Source organism: Homarus americanus, unplaced genomic scaffold (assembly GCF_018991925.1).
Source record: "Homarus americanus isolate GMGI-L3 unplaced genomic scaffold, GMGI_Hamer_2.0 scaffold41366, whole genome shotgun sequence".
NCBI classification, from domain to species: Eukaryota; Metazoa; Arthropoda; class Malacostraca; order Decapoda; family Nephropidae; genus Homarus; species Homarus americanus.
In genome coordinates, this window is record NW_024723541.1 from 2,634,695 (window position 1) to 2,660,651 (window position 25,957).

The 25,957-nt window shown below is 42.1% G+C and overlaps 1 protein-coding gene across 3 annotated transcripts; it reads right to left on the minus strand.

Moving 5' to 3' along the window:
• Positions 1-223: 223 nt before the first annotated feature.
• On the minus strand, positions 224-25,957 carry LOC121863519 (EF-hand domain-containing protein D2 homolog). 3 transcript variants are annotated; one of them, XM_042362202.1, is made up of 4 exons: positions 25,839-25,957; positions 25,141-25,291; positions 5,912-6,166; positions 224-1,692 (listed from the first exon to the last, which is right to left on the minus strand). In XM_042362202.1, exons 2-4 carry the CDS (start codon positions 25,180-25,182, stop codon positions 1,480-1,482), a joined length of 510 nt encoding a protein of 169 aa, XP_042218136.1. In that variant the 5' UTR covers positions 25,183-25,291; positions 25,839-25,957; the 3' UTR covers positions 224-1,479. The 3 variants fall into 3 exon arrangements, with proteins under 3 accessions (XP_042218136.1, XP_042218135.1, XP_042218137.1); XM_042362201.1 differs by having other exon boundaries at positions 25,635-25,920; XM_042362203.1 differs by having other exon boundaries at positions 25,843-25,865.

The following is a 25,957-nucleotide window of genomic DNA, read 5'->3' on the forward strand; positions in this document are numbered from 1 at the left end:
TAAACATTCATCAATCTTTGCAACAAAAAAGTAATACATGCTACAGGTACTACTGTAATATAAAACTCCTTTTTAACATTACTACAACAATAAAAATATGAAGAAACATGAAGGTAATCTTTTATGTTATAAGCCATACCTCACTTTTTTAATGCCAGGTGATAACTTCAGTCTTATCACATAAAAGCAATTATTTATCCCGAAGGGTTAATTAAATGAAATATGATTTTAAGTGAAGTGGAATCATTTATCACAAATCACGCAGATACAGGCAAGTGCTAATTTACTTCAATAAAATCCTATTACTCTAAGACTCCACTCGGTGATTATTTTTTTTTTTAGAAATCTAGATATCATATACTGTATATCTTATGGACTACCTTTTAATGTATATCTTACCTGCTATCATACAATGATATCTTACACACTTAAGAAAGGCTAACCTCTGGTCCATCAAGTACAGCATCACACATATGAGAAGAAATATGTCTTCAAATTTTCCATACCAATAATATGAACATTTCTCAACACCATTACGCTAAATTATATGAGAGCAACAGTTGTACAGGCAACAGTAACTGAATAGTTATTAGCCATTTAAGATAGCAACTGTGCAATGTAGTGATAAGTGGTGGTTGGCTAACTGCTACAAAACTAGATACTGACTTACTGCAGAACAATGCAGCAAAAATGGATGAAGAGCAAGTGTCCTGACACTAATGAATGACTAGTTGTTAGGGCATGCTGTAGCATCTAGCAGTTAGGACAAACTGTTAATAACTGTTAAAAATTTACTAAGAGCACAGCAATGCGAAAGACATGTTTATATATCTAAAAAGTCATTAACTATATTTGTCCTGGCTATCATGTTTGTCTTCATGTTCTTTTTTACTGAAAATCTCTCATTTGCATCTAAAAGTTGAAACAAATACTTGCAATATATAAAAAAAATCAAGACTTTTTATGTTCTAACAATAAGTGAACACAAACTTGATCATTAATTTCGTATCATGTATTACTAATTGCCAATACTTTTTAGCACCACCAGGCACATCTAGGGTAAAAGTTGTCCTGAATATTTAAAGAGTTAACATCGATATATCACTTTCATCTAAACTGTTACCATCATTGTACTAAGTATTAAAGCAGTATTTAAGGCATAGTGCTATTAACAAATACATTTTATAATAAAACCTCATGTGACCCAGTTTTAAATAAATTAAGACCATTTAGAATACTAGAATATACTGTACTGTATTTATGTTACGGATTTGTAGATTCTAACTCACAGCAAGAATCTCTCTCCCCTTAAATTTGCTTAGTGTCTGCATATACAGACCATTCCATATATAACAATGTTTGATAATACCTTCATTACTGGTTAAACTAACCTAATACCTTTTCTTTTAGTTTACTGGGTACATCATCTGTAGCTGGCACATTACTGATTATAAGTGATCCTTCAGCTAATCTCCTTGTCTATGCTGTTTGCTGGAACTGTTCCCTCTTTTTCTTGAATTCCTCTTGCCTCTTCTTCTTTTCTTCCTCTTCCTTCTTTTTGTCTTCAAAAGCACGGTAGGCAGCATCGCCAACCTCCAGGATCCGTGCCTTAGCCTCAAAGAACCTCTTAGCGCCACCAACACCTACATCATCAACATCAACCTCCTCTTGTGCTGCCAACTTCACCACCAGCTGTAGGCAAATCATCAATATTTTCACATGTGGGCCAAGCTTATTCACACATTGTATTTAACATAAGTTTTACAAAATTGTTCACCACTGCAAAACTATTACTACCTGTACATGTATACAGTGTTAATGATTTCAATTTTCACACCACTTATATTTTTCTAGATACCCTGTATTATTACAGTATGCGCATTCATATTGAATAGCTATATTAATTATGATTAACTAATGATGGTACAGTGGTGGCATGCTTGCCTATCATTTAATTCACACTTGGGTTGGATGTAAGAAAAGTGTTGACCAATGTGACCCCACTGAATATCCCATGTTTTCTCCGGGTAATCTGATTTCCACCAGTACTATCACTGGGCCCATGGGGGATAGTCCTAACTGGACCTCTATAAAGACCAGTATTGTATTGTACTGAAGTCATAACTGATAGAGCTATCGAGTATTATGATAACCATTACAGTATAATGGTCTCCCTAGAGACCCAATAAGGACAATCTCTAATGAGTCGAGTGTTAACCAGAGTACCACTAGAAAGCCTGCAATGTTCAATGAAATTAATATGGACAATACCCTTCTCACATTTACCCTAAGTGTGAATCAGACCTGGATCAAAGTGGTGAGAAGCAAGGGTGTAAATGCTGTACAAATTGGATGATGGCAAAACATCAGACATACAGGTAACACAAAAATTCAAGATATTCCTTCAAACTGTAAACATTTATCGGAATTTCTTTATTTATCATGTAGCTACAGAATTTAGGGATTACTTGAGATGTTATAGATCAAATGAGAGGTTTGTAGTGTATGTTATCTTGGGACAGCCCTTCACTAAATATACCATACCATGCAATGAATAAGGATATGAAGCTGCAGGACACTAGAGGGAGTGAACATAATTTTATGGTACCTAGTGTTCCGCAGTCAAGCGATGATCTCTTTCTTCTTTACTGCTATAACAGACTGGAACAAGTTACCAGACCACATCAAAACTAGTTATGGTATTAAGCAATTCAAAGCTAAAACAAAGATATACATAATAGATGAAGCTACAGCAAGAGAAGAGTGAGTTTCTACGTTATTAAACCACAGAATGTAGACTGCAGTACTGATCCACCAGCCTCAGATAATTCACAAGCAATGTAATGCTTGTTGAATTACTGATTTGAGACCAAGCATAAGCCTAAGCAAAGGACCCATCTGGAAATAAGCTCTTGATAGCTTTGTTGACTATCCTTGGTCAAGTTGCCTTACTGTTTACCTGCACTGTCTCAGCACAGACAAAACTGTATACTCCCATGGCCTACAGGCATCGTATTACTTTTACTTCTTTACTTTTATCCTTTTCACCAATGACCGGCTCGTTAGCCGCTTGGGTGATCGGTCACGTCTCTGTTACGCACCGTTGGCAAGTACTGGGCATGCAACAGGCTCCTGAATGTATCTGAACCTGCTCCAGTTTTGGTCAAGTCTGGTCTTGAAAGAGCTCACACTCGGTGCTGTCACAACATTTTCTGGCAGAATGTTCCTAGATTTCACAACTCACACTCCAAAAATGTTACCCTTCACAGTCACGTCTCTGTTACGCACTATTAGCAAGTACTGGGCATGCACCTATATTGCCTATATTCATGCTGTACTACATAACTGCATAGTTTATAAACATGCTTATCCAATTGTAAACCTGTATGACAAATTTACTGAATATTATTATTTTTATGACCCTGTTGACAAATATAATCATACTAGCACAGAAAGTTGTTGGAGTACTCTTAAGTGCAAAAACAAGGGAAAGTCCAGGGGATAATAATCTATAATTTTAATAAAAAGAATGAACGTGTAAAATGGTTAAGTGAACTTAACTAGAAACCTAGACGACTGCAACAGGGGAATACCGGTAATTTTTCAAAGTGAGTTTGAGTTTTTCTATTTGATGAAATAATGAGTAAACAGTGCATTACAGAGAAATGACCAACTGCCTTAGCAGCTAACAAGCCAATCAGTGGTGAAGAAGATTAAGTATGGTAAGTATGAATGTTAATACTGTACTGCACTGTATTCTTTCAGTGAGGATGACTTTTAACAAAGTATTAATAAATAATAAATTCAAATACTGTACAGAATACTGTACATATATATGTAAGTGATATCCCCATTAGCCGGAACAATTGGTGCCGAGCACTTCCGGGAATGAGAGATTTCCGGGTAACGAGACGACTCCCTCAAAGCCGGAAAAAAATCCCTCATCCCCGGAATTTTCCGGGTAACGGAAAAATTTTCTCAGAATTTTCCGGAAAATATGCTTCTCGGAAAATCACTTTGGGAACTATTTTCCGTGAAAATTTCAATCAGGCTATCTGAGAGTTCCAGGTTTGAGAGGATTCCGGTTAATGGAGATATTATTGTATATATATATATATATATATATATATATATATATATATATATATATATATATATATATATATATATATATATATATATATATATATATATATATATATATATATATATATATATATATATATATATATATATATATATATATATATATATATATATATATATATATATATATATATATATATATATATACAGTGGGGTATGCTATAACGAACGGATCCTACTACGAATATTCCTATAACGAACGGTTTTACCTATAAAATTGAGATTGCTATAACGAACGAAACTCCTACAACGAACATTATTTAGAAACTAAAATTCTTTTTTTTTCTTTTTTTTTTACTAATTTATTGTTTTTTTATTACAAGTATTAATGATGTTCTTTATTTCAGGGGTTTAGATGCTTATTTATGCACTTTTTTACAATTTTTACAATTTTATATTATATTTTTCAGTGTTAAGTGGTTGTATTTGGGGGCCTGGAACGAATTAATCCTATAACGAACGAATGCTATAACGAACAAGGTTCTAGAACCAATTAGATTCGTTATAGCATACCCCACTGTATATATATATATATATATATGTATACAGTGAACCCTCACTTTACGCGGTCAATTGAACCCACGGCGGCCCGCGTAAAGTGAGAAATGCGTAAAGTGAACAACATAACATATGGGATAAATTGAAATAGAGACTGGGTCGACCCCCAAACTCCACTTTTTCAGACACAATACCTACGTTGTAGTAAAAATAACTTCTTAATTTTATGATGGTATGCACACACAATTAATAATTAAGAGAAATATCAATAATATTCGGTTTTTTAACACTTACATTAGTAGAAAAGATGGCTGGGCACACGGGGATGGGGGGTTGGTTCCGAGGCAGAGGGCAGATTATTGGCCCTCACCTGTATCACTTGTATCAATTGTATCACTATCCACCACAGAGGCTTGCAGGGCCTCTTTGCCAAACCCCTCAAAATCCATATAAGTCCATATCCTCACTATCATTATCACTATCACTGACTTGGGTCGGCTGTGGTGGGTGGCGGGTGAAGAACTCGGTAATGTTTTGATGACTGGGCGACCTTGTGCACACCCTGCTCGCGCCGCTCTCCGCGTAAAAGGGTACACACACCGCGGAAAGTGAGCATTCCGGTTTTGGCAGGGTACCGCGTAAACGTGGAAATGCGTAAAGTGAAACCGCGTAAAGCGGGGGTTTACTGTGTGTGTGTGTATGTATATGTATATATATATATATATATATATATATATATATATATATATATATATATATATATATATATATATATATATATATATATATATATATATATATATATATATATATATATATATATATATATATATATATAGTACCATAAGTGAATATTTAGTGTAGGGATTTGTTGTAGAATGACAATACAGGTTATTACAACAAACACATCTGTTACAATAATGAATGGAGTGTCTTGCCCACTGTTTTCCTGTACAATATCTTAGTGGGGTAAAGGCTTGTGATCAATGGTCACCTGTTTCACCCTTGTCTTCTTTGCCCCAGTCTGATAGGTTGAGTGTGAGAATCCCAATGTAAATATCAAGACAATGTACCTTAATTTTGCCCCCTTCTCTAAAGTGTACAGGTATTGCCAATCCAAGTGCAGGATAAAAGGGTAGAGATGCAAGGACCTTAGCTTTAAACCCCCCAAAAGTTATCAAGCTACTTTTGCTGCCACAGGCATCACTGATATATGAACTAACCAGTAACAAAACAATGAACAGCATATATAATCTTGTAAACTTACATCTAGGTTTATTTTGCCCGTCTTGGCAGTTAGATCCTTGACCAGCTTCATGAACTCCTCCAATGTGATTTTACCATCCTTTGCAGCCTTATCATAAGTCTCCTTTGCCTCTAGATGAGTCTGTGTTAGCTCCAGTGCTTCTAGAAGCTTCTTAAAGCTGTCTAGAGAAATGGCACCCTTCTTAGTGTTGGGTTCAGCATAGCGGCAGAAGAGACAATAGAGCTTGTTGAGTTCATCCTCTGAATACTCTGGATGCTGAGGGAACAAAATCAACATTAATCACCAACATCAAAATAATTTGGGGCTGAGGGAACAATATCAACTTTATCTCTAACATCGAAGAACTCTGTGGGCTGAAGAAACATCTCTTAATATCTCAGTACAGTACTCTGGGAGGCACAAATGACAGCTAAAGATTGATTTACTTTATTTTACCTAATGGCCACCCACTAGAGGTGGCTATGCCGAGGGAATGAGACAAATGGCCTGTGTAGGAAACCTCCATTGTTTTTGATAATTTTGCCAAGGGCTAATTTGAAAACGTTACACTTTCACTTGCAGTTTATGGAATCATTATCATAACTGTTTGAAACAACTTTTAAAATAATACGGAAATGGGAAATTACAGGTGGCTTCCGTAAGTAAAGCAAATTGATAAAAACCACAACTGAACTGAATCTGGCATTTTGTGATTATTTGTGGCCAGCGCAGTACAGTAAAGCAGTGAAAAAAGTCATACAATACATCCAAATGGATTTTTGGCCATAATAAACAGTAAAGCAATGTTATTACTCTTTACCTGTAACATCTGTTCACTTCGGGTGCCGGAGGGGAACATCATTACCATTAACCTCAAACTTCTCAAGTCACTTACTTTTCTTTCTTGAAACCACTAGCTACTTATAGTTTCCTTTATAAGTACAACGAGAGGGATAAACACACGAAGCTAATCACGAGCAGTTTGTAACAAGTGTTGAATCCGAGAAGCAACACTGACTGGCCGGATGGTGTTGAGGACACTGTGGTGGATGGGGTCAAAACATTGGTCTTTAAAGTTCATATTTGTTATGCATGTATAGTCCATAAACAGTACAAGTATACAAACAGTAGTGAATAGCGTGAAGAGGATAAAAAATATAATAATAAGTCAATTAAACCATGGGTAGCATAAGAGAGTACAGCAGTTGAAATACTGGAACAATGAGTTCGCGGAGGTCGCATTAATCCCGGCTTGGAATACAATCAAATCCGCCCTACTTTATATAACTGGCCTTACCAGCCATACCCAGTTGTACTATGAAAAATATTTTGTTTTTTGTTTTTACAATTTCTCCCGCGAGGGGCTAGTTTATTGGGCATACCCTTGCATCCTGTGCAAGGTGAAGCGCAAAAGCGTTTACGTCCGATATCCTGTCAGGATCCAGTTATTACGCTGACCCAGTTCAAGGTCACGTCTGCGATTCACATACGGAGGGTACACGTACTCTGCTACTGGTAATATTAACGTAAGGAACACCTATTTCCTGTTATGTTGCGTTTAATTTTCTATTGAGCAAGGAATGAGAATTTTTACGCCCGCCTCACAAGGGGTCACAGCTCAAGGTTGAAGAAGCCACAAGTCCAGAAAATTGTGAGGGCAAACTTTTTTGGAGTGGTAATTGTAAACTCTTGGAACAATCTCCCATCGAGAGCTCTTTCAAAACCAGACTTGACCAACAATGGCTCAGTTACAGATATATTCTGGACCTAGTACAAGCCCAGTATTTGCCAACAGTACGTAAAAGAGACGTGGCCGACTGCCCAAGCGGCTGATGAGACGATTAGTGTGGTGAAGAGGATAAAAGTAAAATTAAACTGAAGGACGGCGTGTGAGGTGTAAAGAGCAAGACGCAAGTAGGGACTGGAAATGTGTTGCCACTTAACCATTCGTGTTTACCTTTCTTGCTCAAGTTTACAAGGTGTGAGTTAATTTGAAAAAGCGAAGAGAAACCTGTCAAGAACTGTTGGCCTAAACAAAGCCACAAGAGTGTGCAGTACTGCAGTCGTCGCTTTGTGGATAGAGAACAACATGGAACTATTTGTAATCCCCATCCAATTACCAGTAGCACATAATATCAACACATGAATGGACTCAAGTGCACAGGTTATAGTGAACTATTTTTTGTCGATCTAATTCTTGGATAAAATTATATGAGTTATGATAAAGTATTAATGAAATAACAACAAATATAAGTGTGTGTGTGTGTGTGTGTAAAATATACTGTACAGTATACCCTTCATAAAGAGCGGTCTTAAAATTTATATTCTATAGACATCTAGCAATACCGGCCTGTCTAATATTATACATTTAAAGCTCCTGCCCTTTATGGTAAGTCTCGCGCATTTCCAGTGACATTATTCATTGTTGGATGTTGGCCTCGGTCACGAGTTACCGCAGTCTAGGGAAATAATTAAAAAAATAAGGAAGCTTAATAGATAGGGGCCTTACTATAGGATTTTTTTTTGGGGGGGGGGGATTAGGGCCTGAGTCAGGGACCTTGTCAGTTTAGGCAAGTTAGTTAGGAACCCTTGCCCGAGTAGGGGGTTTAATCGAGATAGGTTTTTACTCATTGAGTGGCAGGGATATCTGAGCTGAATAAAATCGTCTGGCGTTAGTCAGAATACAATACCTAAGTGTGACACTACTCCTTAACTGGTTAATTAGGGACCTTGTCAGATTTGGTGTTTCAGTTAGGGATACTTGCTAGAACGGGAGCCTTTAGTAGGGACATTGTACGTTAGTTTGGAAATTTTGCCAGAACGTAAGCCCGAGAGAGAACTTGTCAAAGGTGAGGCCTTAGGAAACCATGCCGGAGTAGAGACCCTCTTCAGTACGATGGCAAACCTTGTGTATGATAACAATAAATCCCTACCATTACAGTACTTCCTGTCGTCACCAGGTCTTAGTTGTATGATAGCAATAAAATCAATATTGTTTTACTAGAGTGTTGTTTAAAATATCCTAATTTACAATATCTTTACTGTTCACCGTAATTATGATTGGGAGGAAGTGGCGTCTCCCACCAAATTCATCGAAAATGCACGCCGTATAGTGAATGATTTCCTCCCTCCACCAACCATCCACACTCACTGTCTCCGTTGTCAAAAGATAACAAAGTGCCTCCATCATTCATCACCAGCAAATTGACTGTCAGCTAACTTGAAGCTGGAGCCACCATGGTGTTAGGGAGGCGTGTTGCCATGGATACGCCTGCCTAGCTCTGTCTTGAGTCTAGACACTAGATTCGAGTCACTAGTGACCACAGTCACATTTCTCTGCATGTGATGTGCATAAATTGAGAATATTAACGAGTATGTGCGGATTTTTAACCTTTTGTCTTTTTCATTTTACACACTTTTTCAATAATCTTCCAATTATTTATCCTTTTCTTTGAGATTTCTATGCCCAAGATCCATTGCACTAAAAAGTGAGAAAAGGTAATGCTAAAATGTGAATTTCAATATGAACTGATACAAGCGCCAGGCAACAACTGTCTATTCACACGCTGTAGTGAGGAAGGACCGAGGTCACCGTACTTTAGGATGAGTCAGTGAACACGCAACCTAGCAGGAGCACATGTTTCTCATCATGGGCATGTTGTCCAGGTTCAATATCAGCGACAAAATGATGGTGGCAGGAGAGGGCGGTCTGGGCAGGTCAGGACGGTCTGGGCAGGTCAGGACGGTCTGGGCAGAATAGAAGGACGGTCTGGGCAGGTCAGGACTTACTAAGTAGGGTAAGATCTATCAGATCAAAAGGACCCAAATAGAATCTAAATGTACCTCCGTTTGTTAACCTAAGATATTTTTAAGTACCGATTCGGGTCCCTTTAGATCCAGTTGAGCTCAAATTGGTGACTAACTTTAAAGTAACTATTCACTCCACATCTGTTCCAAGTTAACCATGAATATACTGGAGGCGGCCTTTTTACTATCCGTCACACCCGTTTAATGCGATTTAATTTCGATAATAAAGATCAGTGGTCTATGCCACTCCTCCAGTCCAGTCCAGGGATCCCCCCTCCCCTCCTCCCCCCAAAAGAAAAAAAAAAGCTCTACAGTTTTTCCTCGAGGACTACCGCAACTTGACGGTATTTTAGTTCTATATTATTTTCATTATTGTATTAGTTATTATATTATTATAACTGAAAGTTGTTAGTTAATACAGACAATTTTATTAGGAACATTTAAATAAGAATTAATTCCTCGGGTAAAATTTTCTTCTCCCTTGTGGAAATACCTGGGGATACCATCATCCCCGCTTCAGAGAACAACCACACACGTCAGTAATACTGTACATCCATGTCCGCTACACTCAACCAAACGTGTCCGTTAGCAAGACTTTGGCTATAATTATCAACCATAGTGTACAAAGAGCTGGATCTGGATTCAGAAAGATTCGTACGCTAAATTTTCCTCGCAACTGGAGGTGGGAGAACGCATCTACTGTAGTTGTAACACAAATGTAACCTCCAAAATGTCATCAGAATTACACTGAGACTACCTTATGTACAAATACGTTCTACTTTACCTTATTTTTATTCTCTTCGCCACTAATCGGCTCGTTAGCCGCTTGGGCGGTCAGTCAGGTCTCTATTACTCACTGTTGGCAAGTACTGGGCATGCACCGGCTCCTGAACGTAGCTGAGCCTGCTCCAGTGTTGGTGAAGTCTGGTCTTGAAAGAGCTCACACTCAGTGCCGTCACAACACTCTCTGGCAGATTGTTCCAAGAGTTCACAATCCCGCACTCCCAAAAAGTTTGGCCCGTTAGCAGTGACCCCTAGTAGGGTGGGCACCCGCCAGCTTCAGATACGAACACACGACTGAGGAATATCCTCTAAGGTGTTTATAGACTTCTGTTAAGTCACCCTTTGCCCGTCTATTATATAGGATAAGCATTTGCGGGCGTTCTAATCTCTCTGGGTACCTGAGGTGCCATAGTAAGGAACCACCAGTCTGGTGGTTCTCCTTTGGATGTTTTCATTTAAATACAGGTTACGTTTGGAGGATTCATAAAGTCAGAATAATAATCCTCCGTCATGATATATTAAGTCTGATTAGGAATTGTTAAGTTAGACCAAGGAAATGTTGGGTCAGGTTACTTCAAAACAAGTTACTTCACAATACGCTAAACCTGTAAGTTATGTTCAGAAAGGTAAGGTTAAGGTAAGGTACACTGAGTCTGGATAGGTGATGAGAGATGAGGATAAAATTAAGAAAAAAGCCAGGGTAGTCTGGATACATTGGGGGAGGTGGGGAGGAGGTAGAATACGTTAGGAGAAAGAGGAGAGAAAATACATGAGTTTGAATAGAGAGAGAGAGAGAGAGAGAGAGAGAGAGAGAGAGAGAGAGAGAGAGAGTTAATCACTGGCAGATTCCATGTCATGACCACGCATACAGACTAGGCTACAGCACGCCAGAAGAATAGCGAACATAGTCTAGGCTATACAAGAGAGGGCGGCCTTAACAACTTGGGAAAGGACCAGCTGGTGTTACAGATGACCCTGGGGTGGGAAGGGGGTAGAGAAAGTGAGGGAAAACAATCCATTAAACCCGCTGTTACACTCTCGTTCCCCCTTCCCCCTCCCTCACCACGTCACACTGGGTCGGGCTCAGTAACGCGTCACACCTGCTAAGCGCTATTTTCAGTGAGTCACGACGCTGTCACTGTTACCTCCGTCTCCGTTACTCCGCCACCCATGACCATCAATAACTCGTGTCTTATTCCCATGACAAGCACAAGTGCCTTATTCCTATGATCGTTAATTACTACAGTCCCATCCCCTATGACCATAACTACCACCAGACTCATCTCCCATGGCACTGAGACTATGGCCACCGGTTTGGACCATGAGTAGCTTCTCATTAATACCCATGACTCAACTCCCATTCATGACAAGCATGTGTCATACAGGCCCCATTGTCTTTTAGAAGTGACATGTAAACCCCAAGACAGAGTATATATCTGGGACGTGTCTAATAGAGCAACAATGTATTTATACTTTAGTTTACTATATTGTGGCGTAGAATAATTTATTATATTGAACATAAAAGAGGTAGCTCTCTATATTGGAAAATTTGAGGAATGACTGGTTAACTGTGGGGTGGAATGGCCAGACACTCAGCTTGGCACTAACTTGACTAGTCATCACATGATTAAGCATTAACGGAGCCAGGTATTAACTAGACCAGGCTCAAACTGCACCAGGTACTGACTAGGCCAGACACTACGTCGACTAGTCACCACTGGGCCAAACATTAACTGGGCCAGGCACTAACTGGGCCAGGCACTAACTGGACCAGGCGTTAACTAGACATTAATTGGGCCAGGCACTAAGTGGACTGGTCACCTCTGGTCTAGGCACTAAATGGACCAGTCAACAGCAGGTCTAGTATCACCATCACAGTGGTCAAGGGCAACGAGAATCCTGGTGTGGGGGGTGGCATCAGCCTCATGTATGATCCCCTCCCCTTCCTGCTCCACCTCCCACAGGGTACAGCAGCATCCTCTCACAGGATACAGCAGCCTTTTTACACAGGATACAGTAGTCATCTCATAGGGTACACTGTAGCATTCACTCATAAAGTACAGTAACGTCCTCTCACGGGGTATAGTTTAAGCTTTAAAAAATTGGGTCATATTCACGATGATTTATGTCAAGACCTCAGCTTCTTCACTTGTAAATATTTGTATGACTCATTCGTTGGAGCTGTTTAATTTACCCAGCTCACAGTAAACACTGACTGACTAATTTGCTAGCAGATATGTCATCTTATCAGTGAACACTAACAACTAATTTATTCTCTGGGGATGTTTACTTTACTAGGCATGCAGTAAACACGTTCTTGCTAATATATTCGACGACAGAGTTTACCTTGTTTACTGGTGGTGGTCATGTCAGGGGAAGGAGGTCAGCGAGCTGTTTACGATCCCTCCATTGTTCTTGATAGCCTTATCCAGGACAGTTTTAAACCTAGTGGTATCCTCGCTTCCACAGCTTCTCCTGGCAGACTGTTCCCTGGGTCTACAACTCATCTCTAATGGCAAGATAGCCGACATATTAAGAGTGTATCCACTTTTTTGCACTTAGTAACTATATCAATTCTCATGTACAGAACCAAATACGCAATGTGCTTGAATACCTCTCACGTAAAGGTGAATAACAAAGTGTGAGGCCAGACATACTGCCTCACACGCCTGTACTCACGCATTTGTGAATAAGTTACCCTTTATGTATAGAACTAAACAAATAATGTAAATGAAATACTGTGTAACATGCAGTGCCATAATATCCTGACAACGGGGGTTAATTATTATGACCCTTTGTAAACTTTACTCTGTAATCCTTTTGCGCTACCGCTCACAGGATGAGTGTGGGGTGCACAATAAAGTAGCCGCTGTAAGCGGCAAAATCAAAATCAATCTCTGCGTGAAGTGTTTTTATGTTCGTTCTGAATGACGACTTCTCAAGAATGTGAATTAGTAACTTCTTATATTTGTAGAGTTTGTCATTTGAAGATGTGATCAGGATTTACGTTTTCTATCATCTTCAGAATCTTCAACATCTCTTTTAGGTCCGCTCTATGGTGACTTCTCTACAGAGTTGTTAGTCCCAGCCTGCAGCCTGTTTGAATAATTGTGAACTCTGAAGTTGAGGAATAATTCTAGTCTCTGTGCATTTTCTCTCATGATCTTGGTTGGTTCACTTCACTGTTGCCCCGGCCTGTTGCTGCACTGCTATCTCGACGCCTGGCTCATTTTCCTTATCTACAGGAGCTAGGAAAATATTATCATTTTATTTTGCAAAGATACACAGTTACTACAGGTTGATTAATATAGTCTCTGGGATGTTTATGTTTATAGGTAGGCAGTAAACACTCGGGCTATTATCCTGCCAGCGAGCACTTGAGTGTGTGTGTAGGAGTTCCGTGATCAATAATACGCAGGAGTATCCATTTACACATGAATGAAAACTATAGTGGCTAGCTGCGTCCGGTGACCTTCATCCACACACACACACACACACACACAGGTTTCTATGTCTGTATTTTCAATCATCCATTTGTACAGCCACGAACAGATGTCCCTTTACACACCTGAGACTCCGAACTACTGGAATGAATCTCCCGAACCTTTTGTCTCCCTATTGAAGGCGGTGTAGTCTCATCTGCGTTCGATACAGTTTCAAATAGGAGTGACTGTAAGCTATAGTTGACATCTATATATCGTGACTCTCTCTCTCTCTCTCATACACTCAATTTATTTACGTGTTAAAGCAGTCCTTCCCTTCCTCGGAGAAAACCTAGTGTGTGTGTCTGTGTGTGTGTCTGTGTGTGTGTGTGTGTGTGTACCTTACTTATAAAAAGAATTCTGATGAAAGAAAGAAGAGCGGAGGTAAAAAAGTTTTAAATTAAACAAGGAGAGAGAGAGAGATAAAAGCCAATTAGAGACATTCAGAAAATGTTATATCTGTACCAAGGTTAAGTGAGAAGTAAGGGTGAAAGAGAGAGAGAGAGAGAGAGAGAGAGAGAGAGAGAGAGATACAAACATCCATGGTATAAATAGGTCCAGTCATAACCAGATGGGTCGCCACAGGTATAAAAAGAAAAACCCTTCCCAGCACATTAAATCAGTGTGTATAAAGGGACTGCTGGGAGGTCTTGTTCATGCTCCATCCTTAAAGTAGCTGGTTCACGCCTAAAACTCCCCACCTTAAGCCAATAGTGAAAATAGAGCTTGACTTTTATAGCTACATGGGCTGCAGTTGAGTCCAGTGCCGCCAAGTTATCTCCTTATCCATTTTTACGTTTCTGTAATTCCACATTTCTTGATTTTTTTTTTACATAACCTCTCCACTACTCGTAAGCTTACTTGGTCCTTGTCTTTCTGGGTATTTTAGGTCGTAGGGTCTGTATTTGTTACTGAAGGTCCCCGGCTGTTGCTTGTAAATACTGGCATGTTCCGAGCAGTTCCGGGTACGTCCTTGCTGCTCCTGACTTTTTACTGTTTCTAGCAGTTCATATTTTTTGGTACTTTTTAGGTGTCTCAGTGTTCTCTGAAGTTTATCATTCCTCATTATGTTCCTGACATTTCCAGATGGTCCTTGACAGACCCTGACAGTTTCTTAATAATATATCAGTTGTTATTTATAATACTCCCTGACAGCTCCAGATAGTCTCCGGCGATTCGCAAAAGATACAGACTTTCCTCAGTTTTAGATTGTCCTTAACCCCTTCAGTACTATAACTTAACCTCTCCAGTAACATGTCATCGTACTCAAGAGATTGAAGGTTTTGTTTTTCAACGCTGCTTGACAACCTCTTACTCTAAGAGTGTGGTTCTTGGATCTAAATGAACACCCGACATAGTAGACTGGATAAGAATAAGGAGGACCCTGGCTGATGCTGTTTCTGGATTAAAATGATTCAACTAAAGTGGGTCAATACGCATCGTGCACATTGTATTCTATAAATAAAGTTAACAAAATTGACCTAAAATAGCAATTTAAATGTGTGAACTATAACTAGTGGTAAATGACTAGATTTTTTTCAGCCAACCGGGACGGTACGAAGACATAGGGGAATTGTTTCACTTCTCTCTACATTAACCAAAACAAAGGAAACCAGGTAGCGTCAGGTGGAATAAGCTAGGATGCCTAACCTTTACTTAATTCGACATGTCAGTTCATTTCGGACACCCCAGGTAAAAACAGATAGTGGACGCTGACACACACCTTCCCTCCCTCCCTAGTCTCGTGTCGCCCTCCCTTGCCTGAATACCAATGTTACAGGACCCACCTCACAACACCTGCTGAATAGTGAAAGTCCGTCGGGTGGTGACAAGCGACCACAGCCATAAACACCGCACATATAAACACACACATGTAAATAAACACACACACTCAAACCAGAGAAACACGCACACACAAAATACACACTAACTGTACAATTTGGCAACTAATTCTGACAAAGATTTATCCTCTGTCAGGCCAATTTGATCACGGTAAGCTTGTAATTGTCTTCACCTTGTGTCAGGTCAGGTCAAGTTAGGTTAGGTTAGGTCGATTAAGATTCACTGTATATATTCTCGTTAGGAGTATACTTAAACATGACTTAAATCACCTGAAGATTCGCCCCCCTGCTTATTTCACCTGAGTATGTAGTGTGAATTTCTTTGCGACACACACACACACACACACACACACACACACACACACACACACACACACACACACACACACACACACACACACACACACACACACACACACACACATACACACAGTCTTTCCTCTCCGCCATGAGGTTCAATGTTACCTGAATAGTGAATACCTGTATCTGTAGGGCCCCTCGCCACCCACCTACCTCACACACACACACCAGTCTACTTGAAGAGTGAAAGTTCTCCTTAGCCACACACAACTCACCACCACTACTACCATCAACCACCACCACCACTACCATCAACTACCACCACTACCATCAACCACAATTCCCATCGACACAATGAATGATTTATCTACTCGATGATATGCAGTAATAGTTATCTTATTGGTGTAGACATGCTTGTGTACCTAAACAATATATATTATCTCACACCCACACACACACACACACACTCACACACACACACACACACACACACACACACACACACACACACACACACACACACACACACACACACACACACACTCACACACACACACTCACACACACTCACACACACTCACACACACCACACACTCTCACATCACTCACACACACACACACACACACTCTACACTAACACCACACTCAACACACACACACACACTCACACACTCACTCACACACACACACATAGTTAACATCTTATAATCTATTGATCTTATTTGACTTGGTACAGCTCATCATGGTAGACGATAGATGGACTGTCTATTTGTCTACGTGCTTTGAATTCATCTGTTAGTTCTTTCACTGTAACAGTTAACAGAGTTCTCTGATGATCCAACTCTATGCCACCTAGGGAGGAGGAGGCTGCTAGGTGGACCCCTGACATCCCCTAGTGGGAGGGGAGGGAGGCCACAGGTGAAATCCACACCACCTAGAGGAGAAGCTGCTTAGGAGAACCTCACACCACCTAGGAAGGAGGGAGGGAGGAGCCCGTGCAGTGTAGGGTGAATCAATAAAGTGTTCTGCCCTGGGTCTTCCTGGAACCTGCCTCCTTGAACAGGTGCTCGTGTGCAGACACAGAGACAGAAGGTGTGGGATGCTGGCTGGACAGACAGGTAGACAGACTAACAAACGTCGTGCACAGACTGGCGGGGACAGGTGTGTGCGAACAGACAGATGGGAGATGGGTGGTTAGTGAACGGAGGAGACAGACAGACAGACAGACGTGCGTGTCCCGACATAGACGAGAGTGTGAAAAATAAAGATCAATAAAAAACAGAAACACGAATATACAGTACAAATCGACAGACATGAACTTAGTGTACAAACAGAGCTTGACGAACGAGAGTATTGCACAAACTGACATGGTGTACAGACACAGATAGTACAGGCGCTAACAAAACCGAAACTCACCTTACCCAACCCGGAGATAAGGTCACCAGTTCAAATTCTGCACACAAAGGTTGTAGACGAAGAAGTGGCTAAGGAGGGGGTGACTGGGGAGGAGGGGGAGAGGTAGGAGAGGGAGCGGGGTTAATACAATGGAAAGGATTTATCCATTTTCTATGTGAGGAAATCCGCATTTCATTTTCTACGGCTGCACATTAAATGCCCACTCAATAGGTCCCCGAACTTAAACCAAACCATTGGGATTAAGGGCCCATACTGACTGGGCTCATTGATAGACCAAACCATTTATAGATCTTCAATTTCAGTATATATTTTCCGTATTATAAATATTTTTAAAACAACCAGAAATACTGGCAACCCAACGTCAGCACAATTGAGTAACGAACTACACTTTGTTATCGCGACAGATGCTGATATAGTCAGCACTGTGTCAGCAGAACGTCAGCAAATATGGCTCCAAGGATATAACTCTGGCATGATGTGTGTTTACTATCACGACGAAAACAACAGGGAAGCTACCGGGGATCTACATACTACCAGTAAAAGGGAAAACGTGGTGGTGGTGGTGAAGGGGTGTGGTGGTGGTGGTGGTGAAGGGGTGTGGTGGTGGTGGTGAAGGGGTGGGTGGTGGTGGTGGTGGTGGTGAAGGGGTGTGGTGGTGGTGGTGAAGGGGTGGTGGTGGTGGTGGTGAAGGGGTGTGGTGAAGGGCTTGTGGTGGTGATGACGAGCAGTTGAACACAGAGTGGTGAGGAGGCTGGTGGCAACTAATAGCAAACAGTAATCCTTCACTAGCTACGGATACTAGACTAGCATGATCACTGAAGACAAGGAGTGGTGGGTGATGATGGTGATGATGATGATGATGATGGTGATGATGATGATGGTGATGATGGTGGTGGTGGTGGTGATGATGATGGTGATGATGGTGGTGGTGATGATAATGATGATGGTGATGGTAGCACTGTTATAACTTCATCATTGCCAACAATAGTATCAACAATGTCACCGTTAACAATACTGACAACGTCCTGGTCAACAACGGCTTGGGTCTCCGTTAATCCATCCACTTTAAACTCTCCCAAAAAAAATAATAGCCAAACATATCATTTCAAAAATAACACAAATAGCAATATTATTACGGCATCTCTACTGACATATTTACGAAATTTATGCAACTGATAATTTTTTGTCAACAGCTGAAGTTCGATATCTAAACAACCCTTTGCTGTAGAATCCAAAGAGGCAGTCCACACTGTCCTTTGTAAAGATTGTAATTAATCGACGTCAGCAGAGCGTCTCTACTGTAACTCAAACGCCCACAAGCAGTCACCATCTGTTTGTCAGTGCTGCACAGAACAGATAACCAACTTATCATCACACTAAAGTAAATAGTTTTTCTAGTTATCAATGAAAACATGTTTTATCAATCTAAAGAAATGTCTTAAACGCCCCAGATTGTATTGTCCCTGTGTTCAAATTATTTGCCAGCCGCTTTTTTCTCCCAAGCTTAGGGTCTGCTCCTCAAGAAAAGAATCTTTGTCAAATGCTAAAATTCGGTCTCTGAGAGGAGGGATGTAACCTATATTCTAAAACATAGTTCCAGGAAGTCGAGAATGTGCTTGTGTTTGTGTCCCAGGCTTACGGCTGCCCCAATATAGCGATACAGCCAATGTTGAAATCAGAACTACTGTACCACGGAAAGACTACAGATCTCCATCGTTTTTTTTTTGTTATTCAGGCGATAAGAACTAAACCAAAACTACCTGGATCCTTTATATGGTTAAGAAATTTTTGTCGTCTGCTTAAAAAAATAAAATGGGTTAGTGGTACTTCTTCAACATTGACTACCCAGCCTAGCCTTGGTTATAATTATGCACGGCGCGTGAAAGAACAGGTGTTGCGTATAAAAACACATGTTGACGGAACAAAATAATGCGTATAACATAACAGATATCTTGTATATAAAGGCCAAGATATCACGAAAATGAACAGATGTTGCTGTAAAGACGAATTTCGCTTGCATTGAAATATATGTTGTATATAAAGCGAGATATATGCATAAAAGAACAGATGTTGCGCATAAAGACAAAAATATCGCTCGTAAAAAACAAAGTTGCTGCTTGTTCCACTCGTCCACCACCCTATTTAGAACCAGTTTTCCTATCTCCTCCAAAACCTAAACTTATCCAACTTAAATCCGTTGCTCCGAGTCCTATCCTGCTCGAATATTATAAGAACTTTATACAATGGATCAAGCATAAACATTTAACGTAGAGAGAGAGAGAGAGAGAGAGAGAGAGAGAGAGAGAGAGAGAGAGAGAGAGATCATTACCGCCGTGTATCGGAAAATAGAATTAAAAGTTTGACACCTCCATCATCGTATCTGCGTTAAGACACCACACCTTTACTATACTCTCCTTATATCCAAATTACTCTAAGACTATTTGTATCTTATATCTAAACCTTTATACTGTACTTTTATTTATGTTTCTCAATAAATGTTCTAGACGCCACTGAAATATGTAAATGACAACGATGCTGGTAATTGTTGATGCACGGATTATGAACGAGTTGTGTTCATTCTCTCTCTCAGTTGGTGTTCGTGTTTTATCATTATATTTTCTTTAATCCACCAGTCTGTGTGTGTGTATTATCTCTCTCTCTCTCTCTCTCGTAAATACTACCACTTCACCCTTCTAGAAATCGTGCAGAAAAAGTCTCCCATGAGTCAACACACTACTGGAAAATTGGAGTATAAGCGACCTGATTTTTTTTCCGCCGCGATTTTAACAGCTTGTCATGGACAGACTGGTGCTCTACACGTATTAGTGGTCGACCAGTTCCGCTTGTTGTTCTCTCCTCCCCCTTAAAAAAAAACGAGTTCATACGGTAACAGACTGGAATTTTGTTCTCGCCAAAAATGAGTTAGTGCAGAAGGGTGACATGAATACCTTGCAGTTTCCCTAAAAAACGGCGAGTTAATACGGAAGAACATGATTTTCGTTATGTCCCTGAAAAAAAATCAACCTTGATCCGAATACGGAATGATTTATTTGCTTTTCCTCCATATGAATTTATAAACAAGAGAATAACTAATTTCTTGTTTATTCCTCTAAGAAAAAAAAAAAGATATTACAGAAGGGAACGTACAGTAGATATCTGCAAGTTACCATCTTCAGTGAGTTGTATTAAAGCACATCCTGCACATCATCTCCACTCCGACAGACGTTACACATCCCACATTATGTAAATTACTTGCTGTATGTCCACGAGCACAGTATAAAGAGCTATTTTATTCGTATTATCTGTGTATTAGTTTATGCCACTCCAAAAGTATCGTCTTGTTCTCATATACACAAACCAAGACAACTCTCTTTTGGTTTTGATTATATTTGTGTTGGGGTTATTGTCTTCGGGTCGGATGCACAGCTGGCCGGAACTATAACCGCTGGACGGATGCATAGTCAAACGGATGCACAGCTGGCCGGAACTATAACCGCTGGACGGATGCATAGTCAAACGGATGCACAGCTGGCCGGAACTATAACCGCTGGACGGATGTTTAGTCAAACGGATGCACAGCTGCCGGAACTATAACCGCTGGACGGATGCATAGTCAACGGATGCACAGCTGGCCGGAACTATAACCGCTGGACGGATGTATAGTCAAACGGATGCACAGCTGCCGGAACTATAACCGCTGGACGGATGTATAGTCAAACGGATGCACAGCTGGCCGGAACTATAACCGCTGGACGGATGTATAGTCAACGGATGCACAGCTGGCCGGAACTATAACCGCTGGACGGATGTTTAGTCAAACGGATGCACAGCTGGCCGGAACTATAACCGCGGACGGATGCATAGTCAAACGGATGCACAGCTGGCCGGAACTATAACCGCTGGACGGATGCATAGTCATACGGATGCACAGCTGGCCGGAACTATAACCGCTGGACGGATGTATAGTCAAACCGGATGCACAGCTGGCGGAACTATAACCGCTGGACGGATGTTTAGTCAAACGGATGCACAGCTGGCCGGAACTATAACCGCTGGACGGATGTTTAGTCAAACGGATGCACAGCTGGCCGGAACTATAACCGCTGGACGGATGCATAGTCAAACGGATGCACAGCTGGCCGGAACTATAACCGCTGGACGGATGCATAGTAAATGGATGCACCAGCTGGCCGGAACTATAACCGCTGGACGGATGTTTAGTCAAACGGATGCACAGCTGGCCGGAACTATAACCGCTGGACGGATGTTTAGTCAAATGGATGCACAGCTGGCCGGAACTATAACCGCTGGACGGATGTTTAGTCAAATGGATGCACAGCTGGCCGGAACTATAACCGCTGGACGGATGTTTAGTCAAATGGATGCACAGCTGGCCGGAACTATAACGCTGGACGGATGTATAGTCAAACGGATGCACAGCTGGCCGGAACTATAACCGCTGGACGACGTATAGTCAAACGGATGCACAGCTGGCCGGAACTATAACCGGACGGATGTTTAGGTCAAATGGATGCACAGCTGGCCGGAACTATAACCGCTGGACGGATGTATAGTCAAACGGATGCACAGCTGGCCGGAACTATAACCGCGCGACGGACGTATAGTCAAACGGATGCACAGCTGGCCGGAACTATAACCGCTGGACGGATGCAGTCAAACGGATGCACAGCTGGCCGGAACTATAACCGCTGGACGGATGTTTAGTCAAACGGATGCACAGCTGGCCGGAACTATAACCGCTGGACGGATGTATAGTCAAACGGATGCACAGCTGGCCGAACTATAACCGCTGGACGGATGCATAGTCAAACGGATGCACAGCTGGCCGGAACTATAACCGCTGGACGGATGTATAGTCAAACGGATGCACAGCTGGCCGGAACTATAACCACTGGACGGATGTTTAGTCAAACGGATGCACAGCTGGCCGGAACTATAACCGCTGGACGGATGTATAGTCAAACGGATGCACAGCTGGCCGGAACTATAACCGCTGGACGGATGTTTAGTCAAATGGATGCACAGCTGGCCGGAACTATAACCGCTGGACGGATGTTTAGTCAAATGGATGACAGCTGCCGGAACTATAACCGCTGGACGGATGTATAGTCAACGGATGCACAGCTGCCGGAACTATAACCGCTGGACGGACGTATAGTCAAACGGATGCACAGCTGGCGGAACTATAACCGCTGGACGGATGTTTAGTCAAATGGATGCACAGCTGGCCGGAACTATAACCGCTGGACGGATGTATAGTCAAACGGATGCACAGCTGGCCGGAACTATAACCGCTGGACGGACGTATAGTCAAACGGATGCACAGCTGGCCGGAACTATAACCGCTGGACGGATGCATAGTCAAACGGATGCACAGCTGGCGGAACTATAACCGCTGGACGGATGTTTAGTCAAACGGATGCACAGCTGGCCGGAACTATAACCGCTGGACGGATGTATAGTCAAACGGATGCACAGCTGGCCGGAACTATAACCGCTGGACGGATGCATAGTCAAACGGATGCACAGCTGGCCGGAACTATAACCGCTGGACGGATGTATAGTCAAACGGATGCACAGCTGGCCGGAACTATAACCACTGACGGATGTTTAGTCAAACGGATGCACAGCTGGCCGGAACTATAACCGCTGGACGGATGTATAGTCAAACGGATGCACAGCTGGCCGGAACTATAACCGCGGACGGATGCATAGTCAAACGGATGCACAGCTGGCCGGAACTATAACCGCTGGACGGATGCATAGTCAAATGGATGCACAGCTGGCCGGAACTATAACCGCTGGACGGATGTATAGTCAAACGGATGCACAACTGGCCGGAACTATAACCGCTGGACGGATGTCTGTCAAACGGATGCACAGCTGGCCGGAACTATAACCGCTGGACGGATGTTTAGTCAAACGGATGCACAGCTGGCCGGAACTATAACCGCTGGACGGATGCATAGTCAAACGGATGCACAGCTGGCCGGAACTATAACCGCTGGACGGATGCATAGTCAAACGGATGCACAGCTGGCCGGAACTATAACCGCTGGACGGATGTTTAGTCAAACGGATGCACAGCTGGCCGGAACTATAACCGCTGGACGGATGTTTAGTCAAACGGATGCACAGCTGGCCGGAACTATAACCGCTGGACGGATGTTTAGTCAAACGGATGCATAGCTGGCAGACGAGACAGTGTAAATCAGTACATTACTGAGAACGACGCAGGTGGTATAAAATCATTGGCCAAGACGATCAGTAGTAAACCTTCCCTATTCAGTAAACCAATACATGACACACAGTAAATCACACACAATCACATTATTGCTTCAGAACAACAATCCTGAACAACCTAAGCCAACACAACCATTACTATCAACCATTACACGAGGTGGCCAATCTTCTTAAAGTCCCTTACGTCATTTGTTCTCTCTCTAAATCTGGATTCAAGAACGACTTTATCTCATCATGGCTACAACAAAAACGCTAAGGTAGAATGGCGTCGATATTGTACAGTGACGAAGATGGCTACGTTTTCTTGTTATTGTCAGGAGAAGAATAAATACGCCATTGTGTTTCTGGAGCGTGAGGAATAAACGCAGGCGAGCGTGAGGAGGATATGGGTATTTCCACACACACACACACACACACACACTAAGTGGTAAGACACGTGCGCTGTGTATGACGCCACTACGCCGTGTCAAGTCAGGTGTTCAAGGGCGTTGTGAGGGACGGGGAGTTCTACTTTAAGGGAACGTCAAGGCTATATAGACTGTTGACGCCGCTCATTCACCCTCTCCATCTAGGTCATCAGCCAAATGTTTTGATTTGACCACATGTCAAAGATCCTACCGCACACACTAATAAACCTCCACCACATTTGTTGTCTATATTTTTAATGACATATTTTCACCTTAATGCATAACGCGTCATGAGTAAGACCATAAACAACCTCTCACACATACGCCTGGGGAGCTGGAGATCCACAACCGTAGTTTGTGTGATAGAAAAATCAATTTAAGTCAAGGAGGATGTTGTAAGTGGGTCCTATGTAGGCATGGCGGGCTGTTAAGGGCAGCTTGGATACAGTGAGCCTACACTGAATATTAAGTATGTTTTAATGCACAAAGAGACAGTGAGACCTGCATTGCTCATAACCGACTTCACTTCCCAGCTGTGACGTCCCCATTTACAGTAAGGTGGACTGAGCGTACTCTGGGTGCAAACCAACCACCCTTAGAACAGAAGGCGAGTGCATTATCCACTTGGTCCCCGCACCCTAGATATGGAACAAAATTTGTGTTTAGATCTATCTAAGGCTGAGTCCGTAAATTATAGTCACAAATGTATCCCGTACATAGAGTTAATACTTTATATAACCTTATGGGTCTGTACATGTGTACCGGGAGCACTATCTCCCAACTCAACACAATGGATACAATTGAAAGGAAGGTCTTCAAGGACGCTCGTCGGCAGCGGTCCAGGCTAAAGAGGAGCCTTAGAGATGATGTCCACTGTATCCTTAGCGACCAGCTAACCTCCGCACCCATCCTACCGCCACTCACTCCAGAGAACACCGAGTTTTTCTTACCTTAGCAACGTCGAGCAGGGTGACGAGTTTTACATCCCCCATGGTGAAGGTTGAGGCAGGGTACTAGCACTAGGTGGAAGAGGTGTCCTTCTCTCTGCTCACTAGTATGTGTGAGAGACACTGGGTGATGGTGAGGCTGGCCGATCAAACACTGTGGGTGGGAGAGAGAGAGAGAGATGTTAGAGAGTAGAGAGGCGAGGCGCTTCTCTCTCTCACGCACACTCTTGGCCGCTCTACGGAATTAAGTGTCACAATTCCCCCTTCACCAGTCTTGTGAATGGTGTGCAGATGTACAGTAGAGACCAAACCCAGAGTGGGTCAGAGTGTGGCAGGAGGGTTTTATAGTCTCTGAGGAGCAGTGACTTATAGGCAGAGAAAGTTCAGGGTTCCTAGCCTTTATACGGTAGTGGATGTGAAAGCGATCATCACTAGCACAAAGTATAAATCATTAGAAGCTTGCATGGTAAGGGCGAGCCACTAATCTCTCGCCTCACCTGAGCACTAGAGTCTCCCGCTCTCCGGCTGACACATTGACCCGTCGATATCCCGGCAGCAGCAGCAGCAGTCTTAGCTGCGGTCGATCCCTGGCACAGCGCCCTCTCACAGCCACTAAACAACACCGACTGACTCGCTCCCTCGCTACTCTCAGACTGAGCGCGTGCGGTATCGTTTATCAGTTTTAACCTTTTATAATGTACCTACGGCTGGCGAACGTTCTCGCAGTTCCCACTAGTTTGTTGTGCTGTTGTGTGGAGCGTGAGCACTGCTTATATCCTAGCCGCTCGTGTGACTGGTGGAGTGTCGGGAAATGCCCCAC